Source organism: Microtus ochrogaster, chromosome 6, assembly GCF_000317375.1.
Source record: "Microtus ochrogaster isolate Prairie Vole_2 chromosome 6, MicOch1.0, whole genome shotgun sequence".
Lineage (NCBI taxonomy): Eukaryota > Metazoa > Chordata > Mammalia > Rodentia > Cricetidae > Microtus > Microtus ochrogaster.
This window is the reverse complement of record NC_022013.1, coordinates 19,492,076-19,504,871: the sequence shown is the minus strand read 5'-3', so window position 1 is coordinate 19,504,871 and position 12,796 is coordinate 19,492,076. Positions and strand designations below refer to the sequence as shown.

The 12,796-nt window shown below is 39.3% G+C and overlaps 1 protein-coding gene across 3 annotated transcripts in view; it reads left to right on the top strand.

Moving 5' to 3' along the window:
• Pign (phosphatidylinositol glycan anchor biosynthesis class N) overlaps positions 1–12,796 on the top strand; it is a 113,924-nt gene that overhangs the window by 68,245 nt on the left and 32,883 nt on the right. For 2 of the 3 annotated variants that reach the window (XM_013346689.2, XM_026779799.1), the window contains 4 exons: positions 2,018–2,126; positions 2,959–3,061; positions 9,610–9,712; positions 11,256–11,342. In XM_013346689.2, the coding sequence (XP_013202143.1) occupies positions 2,018–2,126; positions 2,959–3,061; positions 9,610–9,712; positions 11,256–11,342 (402 nt within the window). Of the gene's footprint in view, positions 1–2,017; positions 2,127–2,958; positions 3,062–8,627; positions 9,174–9,609; positions 9,713–11,255; positions 11,343–12,796 lie in introns of those variants that run through there. The other variant, XM_026779800.1, reaches the window with a different exon arrangement.

Sequence of the window (12,796 nt, the reverse complement as noted above, 5' to 3'; positions counted from 1 at the left end):
AGGCCATTCCTATTCAAACCCCCACAGTGTCGTGTAATAGCAAGAATTAGAATTGCATCATTGCCTTATTCACAGCACTTTTTGTATCTTAATTTATGCCACAAGGAGACAAAATAAATTCATTTTATCTCTACAATTTCATGAGACCACTGATGTAAACTCTGAGAGCTTATTTTCTTGTGGTCATACTTTAGGTAATTTCTTTAAAATGGTAATCAGTTCACTGGTTCAGGGATCATTAGTTATTTTTCTATATAGCTGGATAATATTTTTGCTTGTCATGAATATGAAATCTGTTAAAAGTGTTCAAGTCTAGCACGTCAGCACAAAGGGAGACAATGCATAAACTAAGGGAGAGACTATACTAAATAAAGCAGTTTTTATGAAAACAGACGTCAAGCTGACGCCTCCGATCCAGTAACATGTAATGAGCACTTACACTGTCTCAGTTCCCAGGACCAGCAAAAATGTGTTGAGTAAATAAATGCATGGATATTGTGTCCAGAGGAACAGAGGTGGGAAAGGCATTAAACTACACACTCTCTATTTGTTTTTTTTTTTTTTATTGAAAGAAAAAAAATCCCGCCTCCTCCCAACTTCCCATTTCCCTCCCCCTCCTCCCACTCTTCTCCTCCCCCCACTCCTCTCCCCCTCCCTCTCCAGTCCAAAGAGCAGTCAGGGTTCCCTGCCCTGTGGAAAGTCCAAGGTCCTCCCCCCTCCGTCCATGTCTAGGAAGGTGAACATCCATACTGGCTAGGTTCCCACAAAGCCAGAACATGAAGTATGATCAAAACCCAGTGCCATTGTCTTTGGCTTCTCATCAGCCCTCATTGTCCGCCATGTTCAAAGAGTCCGATTTTATCCCATGCTTTTTCAGTCACAGTCCAGCTGGCCTTGGTGAGCTCCCATTAGATCAGCCCCACTGTCACAGTGGGTGGGTGCACCCCTCATGGTCCTGACTTCCTTGCTCACGTTCTCCCTCCTTCTGCTCCTCATTGGGACCTTGGGAGCTCAGTCCAGTGCTCCAATGTGGGTCTCTGTCTCTATCTCCATCCATCGCCAGATGAAGGTTCTATGGTGATATGCAAGATATTCATCAGTAATGCTATAGGATAGGACCATTTCAGGTTCCCTCTCCTCAGCTGCCCAAGGAGCTAACTGGGGACATCGCCTTGGGCTCCTGGGAGCCACTCTAGGTTCAGGTCTCTTGCCAGCCCTAAGATGGCTCCCTTAATTAAGATATGTGATTCCCTGCTCCTCTATCCAACCTTCCTTTCTCCCAATCATCCCGTTTCCCCAAGTTCCCCCCATTCTCCCCTTCATACTTTTCTCTCCCCCATCTCCCTTTACCCCCATCCACCCCACCCCCAAGTTCCCAATTTTTTGCCTGGCAATCTTGTCTACTTCCCATACCCAGGATAACAACTATATGTTTTTCTTTGGGTTCACCTTCTTATTTATCTTCTTTAGGATCACAGATTATAGACTCAATGACCATTATTTGTGGCTAGAAACCAATTATGAGTGAGTACATCCTATGTTCCTCTTTTTGGGTCTGGGATACCTCACTCAGGATAGTGTTTTCTATTTCCATCCATTTGCATGCAAAATTTGAGAAGTCATTGTTTTTTACCGCAGCGTAGTACTCTAATGTGTATATATTCCACACTTTCTTCATCCATTCTTCCATTGAAGGACATCTAGGTTGTTTCCAGGTTCTCTATTTGTATAATTTAAGAAATGTTCAACATTTGTGACAGATGCTTCTCAATAGAAACATTGATGAGGTACGCTGTAGTGCTCCTGAGAGTGTGTGTGCCTCATGCCATCCTCAGGCAAGTCTGGGGCTCAGCATGCAGTGCTAGCTTATAGCTCTGGAGCACAAGAAGGCAGCCTGGTCCAGCCCCAGCATTTCAGCCATGTTCCAGTTCTCCTCAGAGCTTTCTCGGCGTTTTCTTTCTAATGTGTCACCTTTCCCTGCCTTCTCTTTGCTAACCAGTTTGGTGTGTGTTTTCAGATGCTGAGTACAATGTTCTCTATGTATGTTGTATACAGCACCCACCACAGTCTGCTAAAGAAAGAAGGCCTGCCTCTTATGAATCAGATTGTGAGCTGGGCCACGTTAGGTAAGTGGCCCCTCGAACCAAATTGGAAAAATTTATCTTCAGTCTCTTAACTTAAAAATGATACCTTTATGTCTCTGTTGAACTGAAAGAAGCAGTTTTGATGAAGGAAAATGTAGCCAGCTATTATTTCTATTTCTGTATGGAATTGACAAAGAAAAGTAGAACTTTCGTGAGCACACATAGATTAACAAGAGTTACTTGATAGAATATTTATGGCTTGATGATTAGACTGTGGACTTATGTACATCTAATAACATCTCCCGAGTGATTCTAAAAGAAGTTGTTTTTGAATATTCCATTCTGTATATGCAATGAAAGCAACATACAAACAAGGGATCTCCTACACCAGTATTGTTTAAATTTGGTTTTGTTATGGAATATCTTGTTTTTCTGTCTTCCACAACTCTGACATATGGTGAAGTCATGCCTTCCTGATCTTGATATGCCAGGTGGCACACTACAAGAAGTACCTGCTTCTCTGACATTAGACATTATCAATGTCTAGAGCATTTGTTGTCTTTGAACTACGACATAAATGTCAAAGAAACAAGTTGCTGAACATTAAGTAATACATTTTATTTCATGAGAAAATAAGAAATTATTTATTTGGGAGTTGATATAGTGATTTGATTTGGATAAAGTTGAGATAATCTGAGTTACTTAACCCATGATCTAATTAAAGCAAGGTGTAATTGTAGTTAAGAATGTAATGTCGTTGTTTTCTTACAGAAACCCTGGCATTGTAGTAAGGTCATACAAAGCCTAAATTGCGTGAGTGGTGGTGGGTCTCTTGGGTCTGAGGAGCTGACACAGGGCTCTTCTTTTCCTGCAGCCTCCTCGTTGGTTGTGCCGTTCCTGAGTTCCACGGCTCTCTTTCAGCGACTCTCCAGCATACTTCTTTCCCTGATGCCAACCTACTTGCTTCTGAGTACAGGGTATAAATTTTTTTCTATTTCCCCCTCGAATCCCTTCCACGCCACCTTTCCTTCCTAAGTTCATGACATCTTCTAAAATTATTATTGTTGCACATATATGTATAAACTTTTCTTAAGATATAATTTCACAGTTGCAAATTTTAAATGCTAAATTGACTTTTCTCCTTTAGTAGCTAAGCTTTGGAAATAAGAATGTTTTCTAAATATTGAAGAATAAATTATAAATATTTTATGTTTTTTATGTGAGTAGGTAAAAGAAGCTGCTAGTTAGTTTCCCAGCCGCTTAACCCCGAAATAATCACACAGAAGTTGTATTAATTAAGTCACTGCTTGGCCCATTAGCTCTAGCTTCTTATTGGCTAATGCTTACATTGGAATTTAACCCATCTCCATTAATCTGTGCATCACCATGAGATCATGGCCTGCCAGCAGTTTTAGCATGCCTATCTCAGGCAGTCTCTCCATGGCTTCTTCTTGACTCTGCCTCCTTCCTTCTCCCAGCATTCAGTTTAGTTTTCCCTGCCTTCCTAAGTTCTGCCCTGTTATAGGTCCAAAGCAGTTTCTTTATTCATTAATGATAATCACAGCATAAAGAGGGGAAATCACACATCAATAACTTGATCTAAAATTTTGTTTTATTTTTCCTCATAATTTTCATAGTATTGTCTGCTATTTCTTTTTACTTGTAGTAATTGCTGAAATTTTATTTAATTATAGTATTAGGAAATCCTGATGGATAATGGCAGAATTTTAAATCTGAAGAGTTTTTTAAGAATGATCTTTATTTTTGTTGGATTTTTTAAATATATTTTCCCACAGTGGTACGATCTCTATTCTGATAAGTGATTGGAGTATACAGCTAGAAGGGAAAGAAAAATTTGTCTGTAACACAAAACAGCATCATTTCTTCTTGTTGTACTTAAGAAAAAAAGTTATTTTGTTTTAAAACCTATTCAAAAGCAGAAAAGCCTAGTTCCCAGCATCACAGATGTCTGTATCTCCAGCTCCACGTGATCTAGTGCCCTCTTCTGGCCTCTGCAGGAACTTGCATGCATGAGCACAGACTGGCAGGAAAACATGCATGCGTATAAAAAGAAATCTCTTTTAAACATTACATTTTTTCCTTTTGCTTTTGGTACAGGATCTCACTGTACAGACCAGCCTTCCCTGGAACTCACAGAGCTCTGCCTGACTCTGCATCGAGTGCTTGTATTAAAGGCGTGCACAGTTAAAACAGAATTGAAATTTTCTGAACAAATAGATTTAAACAAAGAATCTGGTGGGTTGATTTGTCATGAACCCTGAAACATTACTTTAAAATTTAGTGAAGGCCGTTTTATAGTTTCCATGTTGACTTTGAAGGGAAGAATTCTTGCCTTCCCGATACACACTCCAACTGAACTCAGTGTGTAGTCCCAGGCTCCTGAGTACGGACATTCCAGGCATGTCATTTGAATTTGATTTTGCTAGTCCTTCCTTACATCCTATGAGGATAAAGAGTTTTTACTTTAGAACAAATGATAAATAGGAGAGAAGAGCTGAGTAAAGACCACTGATAGTTTAAATTTGGGCTAATATATGGTATCTTGACGCAAATTAGACTCAGCCCAGTATTCACCATGATGCTATCAACAGGTTAGGACCATCTAGGGTCCAAGGCCTGAGTCACTCTTCAGGAATTTTAGCCATCCTAATTAAGTATTACAGAGACATTCTGAAAGCTCTTGCCGATGGACCTTAGCATCCCATGTGATCTAGACTTTGAGAAGTGGGGCGGGCAGTAAATCCCCTCTCACCAAAGGTCCCACCATATCCTGTTTCTTCCATTCTCCCTGACTGACATATTTTTGGAACACAGCTATGAACATATAACATGGACACCATGAAAACTTTCCTTCGATGCTTAATAAAGAAATCTTATGCTGAGCTTGCTTTGAGATGTGCAGTTTTTAAATAAGTCTTAAAGTGTGTGAGAATCTAGTTATTCTTATTCAATAGTGATAAACATAATTGGAGACACTTTTCATTTCCCCACATTACTGCTAAAATTTTAGAATAATTCTATTCTACTAGCAGTCTTTACATTAAAATATGCAAAAGTTTTTGTTTTACATAATAAATTAAAGGATAAAATTCCCTTCTCTGGGGATGATATTGTTCTATTAAGAGGACACACTTAGCTTGACTGTGGTGGCGTACACCTTAATCTCAGCACTCAGGAGGCACAGGCAGGTGGATCTCTATGAATTCAAGACCAGCCTGGTCTACAGGGTGAGTTCCAGGACAACGAGGCTACTCAGAGAAACCATGTCTTGGAAACAAAACAAATCACACTTAGGGGTTTGCTTGAGAAAGTAAGTATTTTAGAATGAAGAAATATGTGCTGATTTTTTAACGGTCACTTAGTAATGATTTGACCTTTTGGGGGCTAAAGGAATGTGTAATCAGTTTTAAAGAAACGGTGGAACATGTCTCAGGAGGCGGAGGCAGTGATTTTGAGTTTGAGACCAGCCAGTGCCATATAGCAGGAACCTGTCCTTTGAAAACCTTTCCCTGTTGCTGTGATAAATACTCTGACAAAAGCAACTCAGGGAAGGGGTTAGTTCCGGACTACAGTTCCAGGGTGTGGTGTCAGAGGCTGCACCACTGTTCAGAGGCATCTGTGCCCACCAGCCGTGACAGCATGCTAGTGCTCATAGTCTACATTTTGTGCAGTTCAGGGTCTCCTTCCACACAATGGTACTTCCCACCATTGACATGGTCAGGATAATCCCTCATATACATGCCCGTCTCCCAGCTGATTCTAGAGTCCATCGGGCTGACAATAAAGACAGAGATCCCACAGGGAGTGTAGAAGCCTCTGTCTGTAATGCACAGAGGTCTGGCTTCAATTTTTGGCAGTCAAAAAAATTCAATTAATAAAAAAGAATAAAATATAAATCTTAGAAATAGACCTGGATTAGAAACGAAGGAGTATAAGGAAGAAAGAAAGAATAGTTTAAGCTTGTAGGTAAAAAAAAAAAATTCTTAATATAGAGTGATTTATTCTATAACTTACCCTTGAGACAAGTTTTATAATAATATATAATGAATAAAAGTGTGGTTTTTTTTTTGGTTTTTTTTTTTTTTTTTTTTTGGTTTTTTCGAGACAGGGTTTCTCTGTGGCTTTGGAGCCTGTTCTGGAACTAGCTCTGTAGACCAGGCTGGTCTCGAACTCACAGAGATCCGCCTGCCTCTGCCTCCCGAGTGCTGGGATTAAAGGCGTGCACCACCACCGCCCGGCGAATAAAAGTGTTTTTAATCATCAATTTAATGGTCTTTGAGAGACCCTCAAACAGATTATCAAAATTACATTAGTTTATTTTAAGAAAATCAAGATCAGGAAAGTTCGTGCCTAAAATCAGAATGTCACTGCTGACTGTGACCTCACTAGTGAATGCATTAGAGAGCCATCACTCAGAGTCCAGGTTTAGCTTGGGAAAGGGTCTTGAAACTGCGTGTTCTAGTCACTCAGATTAGTACAGTTTCTAGGTTTCTTATCAGTTTTGCAAATCATGTAGTTCTTCACTGTTTTGAACAAAATAGAAGTTTCTCTATATAATTCAGTGAATATTCAGCATAAGAGGTTCTTAGAATAAATGTAGCTTTATTGTATTATAGAGTAATAGAAATATTCAATTATAACAATACATCCTTGATTTAATGAATAAAGAGACTCATTAGTAATCAGCCCTGAATTAATTTTATGCAAATGAAAGCTATTACAATTCTTGAAAATAATTTGTCTGTTAAGTTGTTAAATATTTCCCTTTTAAATTTTGTTTACATTATCCCTTTCCATAGCAAAATATAATACAAATCTAAATGCATTTTCAGCCCATTCCAATCTGCCCAGAGGCCAAACCAGAAGATTGCAATTTAGGGCTCAGTATTTCATTACATACTCTTAGTCCACGATGACATTTTATTGGTCTTTCCATATTAATTTAGATTTGCTGGATGTATATGAAAAATTGTCTCAAGAGGTAATGTCTCTTAGCGGACTGTTTCTCTCTGATCTTGTCTGCATTTTAGAAAGGGCCAGGGCTCTGAAGTACTGAGTGATTCGTGATTGTGTATTATTAGAAAGAATGACTTTCATATACAGCTGAATCTGTTTGTAAAAGTCTTGGTGCCGTGGTAGATGACTGGGCACTTAAGAGCTCTGGTTGCTTCTTCTGAGGACCCGGTGTCAGTTCCCAGAACATATATGGTACTAATAACCTTCTGTAAGTGCCCTCCTCTGGCCTGCTTGCATACTAAACATGCATGTAGCGCATCCATGTTCATGCAAGCAAAATCCTCATACATAGAAAATAAAAATGGACAAATATTTTCAAAGTCATCATCTGCCTTTTCCTAGGGAATGCACCTTCTTGATCTGATTAGTCCAGTTTTTGTCTTTCACATTTCCAGCATCCTGAGCACTGAGCAGACACACCCAAGGGACTATTACTGTACTGCAGGCCTGCAGTGCAGCTGCTCATGGCTATAAAATAAGAATCGTGTTTTGCAGTTTTAACAGTAAAAACTGGAAAGTTGATTTTGTGGGTTAGGAAGTGAAGAGATTTTGAATAATGGAACTGGGTTGATGGCTATGAAACTGGCTATTTCTGTGTTTGAGTGTTTGTGAGTTTAGATAGTTTTTGTATGGTTTTTACAGTGATGTATGAGGTCCATTAAGCATGAACATTTTTTTTAACAAAACGTTCTATTTGTTTTAAGGACAGTGCTATTTTATATCACCAACAAACTACAAGAGATGTCATTTTATCATACCCTTAGTAATGCTATTTTTCCTTCAAGTAAGAATGCTAAATGCAATTTTAATGGGCTATAAATGACTGCTTTGTACTGTTTCTGTCCATTTTGCTAATGATATTTTCTCATGTATATAGTCTATACTCATATCCTCGGACATCCCATATCCTAAACACAAGGTGATTGTATGGATTTCTTCAAATCTAGATGTTTCTGCCCAGTCTTCAGTATTTTACCATCATGGCAGAGTTGAAAGCATTTTGTTCCTTTTGCACATTCATGTCTGGGAATAGTGTCATAGGGCCTAGAGTGGTGAAAAATGAAGCAAAGTTACGTATGTCTTTTTGTTGTGTAGCTTCCAATAAAGTTAGTTATTCTTTCAGAACCACTTCATGTGAGCTAGACTTGCATAGTCGCCAGACTCTGTTCATAAAGTAGGCGGAGTCTAAACGTGTTTGTGTGACCAAAGCAGCATGGGAAGTGCCGCAGTGGAGCATGTGGGGATCTGGAGGTGGCGCACTTACCCCTAGCTAGAGCAGAAGTAGTCTTGAAAAGGCTTGGCAGTGTGAAAAAACCTCAATTCATTCTCTTTCTCTCTCTCTCTCTCTCTCTCTCTCTCTCTCTCTCTCTCTCTCTCTCTCTTCCCACTCCTCCCATCCACCTTCTTTCTTTCCTTCCTCTCTTCCTTCCTCCCTCCCTCCCTCCCTTCCTTCCTTCCTTCCTTCCTTCCTTTTTTGTTTTATGTCTACTGTCTTCCACCTTACAGAGGTACAGGTACATTTGTAATCACTTTCCTGTGGATATGCAAGACCTTCACATCTTTATTGCCCCCTTCTGTAAACTTCTTTACAGTAAGACTCATAGTGCATATACATGATTTTTCTTAGAATTAATGTTCTTATATTGTGGCTTATGAATGTTTCTTATATTTTTGACTCATAGCATCAGATGGTCTTCCACTATACAGTGTTTCTATATACATAGTATGGGAATCTATTTCAGTTTACTCTTCTCAACTCTGTTTTTATGTTGACAAACATGGTAAGTACATTTGGCATCTCATTTTTGTTTTGATTTCCATATCAGTTACTGATATAGTCAAACATATTTTCATGCATTTGTGGACCCTTTTATTTTCTTATTATGGGTTTGTATTCCTGTATCAAAACTTACCTTTTAGGAAGCTGGGGATATTTGTTTTGCCCTGATACATATATTAGTGTTTTTACCTTCCACGTTATCTTTTTACCTTTGTCTTAGCATTTTCTTTCTTTTATGAATAGCTGTTACCTTCTTTAGGAATGGTTTTAAAAATTTCCACTATTTTAAACATGTATCTCAAAATTTAATTAAGTTCAAAATAAGATACTGTTAAAGTTGAAATTTAAATGTATGTTTCTCTACTTTTGTCTGGAGAACTTAAAAGATTTTGAGTATTACTTCAATTATTTTTAACATTTATTTCATGTATATGACTGTTTTGCTTTTACATATATGTACTGTGTGTGTACCTGGTACCTATAGAGACCAGAAGAGAGTAACAGATCCTTTGGATCTGGTATTACAGAGTATGGTAAGCCACGATGTGGAACCAAACCTGGGTCTTCTTTAAGAGCAACAATTGCCCTTAACTGCTGAGCCATCTCTCCAGCCGCCATCACAATTATTTTAAGAGTGAGTTCTGGCTTTGATTTTCAGCCTTCTCTGTTAATGTTTTCATCTCTGTGCTCTCACTTCCTGTCTCTTAGGTATGAAGCTCTCTTTCCGTTAGTGTTGTCCTGCTTGATGTTTGTCTGGATACACATGGAACAAGAGACCCTACAACAGCCTGGCGTTTCCTGCAAACAGAAGGTAGCCATCCAAACAACTGTTGCTCTGTTTTAAAACATTCTCTGCACTATGAGAATGTTACACTGTTATTTTGTCAAAAATTCTTTCTGCCCAGAAATCTAGCAGTTTAAAACCTTAGCAAATTTTACTCGTATTGATAATTAAAGTCAACAATTATACATAAAGGAAATTTTCATTTATAACAAAATACAATTGTACAGTTTTGTATGACATGTATATGTTGGGGTTTTCCCGGAAAATTATTAAGAATCAGATTAACAAAATATGAATAGGGCAAGAAACACATCTCATGGATAAAAGTGCTTGATACTTGGCCAGCACACTTAGTGGTCTGAGGTAAGTGGGAGAAGTGGAGAGCCGGTGTCTGCACAGGCATGCTGTGGCATGCGCACTGCGTGATTGTCTCCCAGCACGTGCTCACATACCTGGTTTACCTCCAGATTTCCCTTTGACGCTAAACTCGATCATACGGTGCTCTTTACGTGCCCATTGTTGTTTCTCTAGCCATCATAGTCCAAGGTGCTTATTCTATTGTCTTCATGGTGTTGGCCTCCGACTGTATCTTCCACAGTTTACACTCTATGCTGTGCCTAGACTGGACAAAAGTCAACCACTTTTAAAAGGGTTGTTTGTCCTCCTGAGGAGTTAGAAGGTTATGTGATGTCTCTCACCTGTTGTAGATGTGAGGTGGCTCTGAGACATTGGTGACGCACCGCTCAGTCTACTGAGGTTGGATGAAGAAAGACTGAGCGCTTCTGTGCTCCTCCGCCCTTACCTAGCTCCAGCTGCCTCCCAGGAGGTGTTGTTCATTCAGAATCACTTCACAGCACAGAAGCAGTTGTGCTGGTGTGTGTGTGTGAAAGCAGTGTAGTATTTCAGGAGAGGGAATCACTGCATCGCTCTCAAACCCTACTTTTAACAGACAGCAAGGCCATTTGTATTCAGAAAAGAAGATCGCAGCACCCAGTACTTGCTCTTTATTTATATCGAGTATGGCAATGGGGGAGACTTCTCCTTTCAACTCTCTTTTGGCTTCTTTTCCGGGGTTGGGGACCTAAACAAGAATGTCTCCACAGTATTTAATGGTGTGACTTTCCCTTTTTATCAAAGACAGAAGTATTTTGTTTTTATAAGGGAAAATAATAATTTATCTGCAAATAGAATTAGCAGGACAAGTAAGAGAATAAATATTTACTTTGTGAAATATTTTTTAGTGTTATATAACTGACCTAAGAAGACAAGAAAACTAATAACCGTGGTCTCTGAATAGCAGTTTGAAGGTGGAACATTTATATAGGGTAGAAAGGAGACCAGCTCTTACTTCAATGACATGATGACACTACAAGTCCACTTAGCATGTTTTTAACATGTTTTCCTTCCAGTGAATTCTATTAAGATGTCATTAAACTATTTCACTGTTGTGGGTTTTTTTGTATTTGTTTTTTATGTAAGCACAGTATAAATGATTAGCCATTGTTAATGTGTCTGTAAGTTTGTAAGCTAAATACTACTGTTTATTAATGTATTTCTTCCTGCCTCTCAGCTTGGCAGCATCCAGTTCACCTGTAACACTGACATAGCTCAACTTCGACTGCTCGATCCGGATGACATCCGCAGGGCCTTTTTCCTTGTATCCTTTGTTGGGACCTGTAACGTTTGCCAACCCCATTTTAATAGAGGAAGATGCTGTGGAAGGTGTTTTTTTTCTTAGGTAATAGTGGTATTTTTATTAGAGGCCAGTTAACTCTCTTCTCAACTCAGGTTTTCTTACACACATAGTTCTCATCATCATTTGGAGAGGACAGATGGCAGGCTTTTAGGTCAGGGGTGGACAGAGTGCTTGCTTAGCGTGCACCAAGCCCTGGGTTCAACCCCTAGTAGGGCAAACAAGCAAATACTTTTTTAGCTATAGAAAAATGATGTTGCAAATGTGTGTGTTCCTACCATTCAGTCTCTTAGCAGTTAAGATTTTATCACATATGCATATATTCCTTAAGAATAAAATGTTAAAATTAAAGCAGAATTCTTTCAACTCTCAACTCCTGTTTAGTTTCTCCTGCCCTAGAGGAAACCATTATGAGTTTGTATCTTGTGTGCTTTACCTGAGGCTTGTTAGGTCAACTCTCATCTCGCTGATAGGCTTTGGATCCAATCAGAGGTGATCCCATGGAATTACTGAGCATCACACATTTGAAAGATGGCATAATGAAGCCTCAGTTAAGGAAGACCAACTGGCCAGTTGCAAGAAATTCATAGGGAGTTATTCCTTTAAAAAGTTAGCAAAATTTTCTGCTTTTTTTGAGGTAAAATTAATAAAACCGATAAACGTGGAAGGTGCATAGTTTGATGCTTCACCTTACACAGCAAAGTGATCACACAAAATAACTGACATCCTCATCTACTATGCTGCCATTTGTATTTCTTCCTCTTGCCTTTCCTTCCCCTTCACATTTTTCTTCCCATCCTCCCTCTTTCCCTCCTGCCTTCCCTCCCTCTTCTTGTGAGAATAATTAAGATCTTCTGTCCTAGCTTTAACACAATACAGTTTCTGTATTACCATACTGAGCCTTAGCTGTCCAACCTTACTTGTCATAGATAACTGAAAGTTTTGTTCTGTGATCAGATCTTTTTGGCCCCTCTTCCTAGTCCTTCTCACTACCAGTCTGCTGTTTTTATGGCTGTATGTTTTATTTTCTCCATTTTTTTCAAATCACTGTTCTCCTTTTCTTCCTTTGCCTGATCTTGAACCATAGTTTTCCCAGTCTTCCTCTGCGGCCTGCTTCCCATGTCTAATGAGTGAGAGCTTTTCCCCTAGTGCTGTCAGACACCTCTGGCATCCACTTTTCTAACTCTGACCTCTCCTGACCTTGAGAGCCCTCTGTCCGTCATTTTCCTGGAAATCAGATACCTGTGTGAACTGAGTAACAACTGATGATGGGTGCTCTTACCCAAAGTAGCTCCCTAGACATCCTCCTACCTCTGACACCGACTACTGAACCAGATCCCTAGACACCCTCCTGCCTCTGACACTGACTACTGAACCAGATCCCTAGACACCCTCCTGCCTCTGACACGGGCTACTGA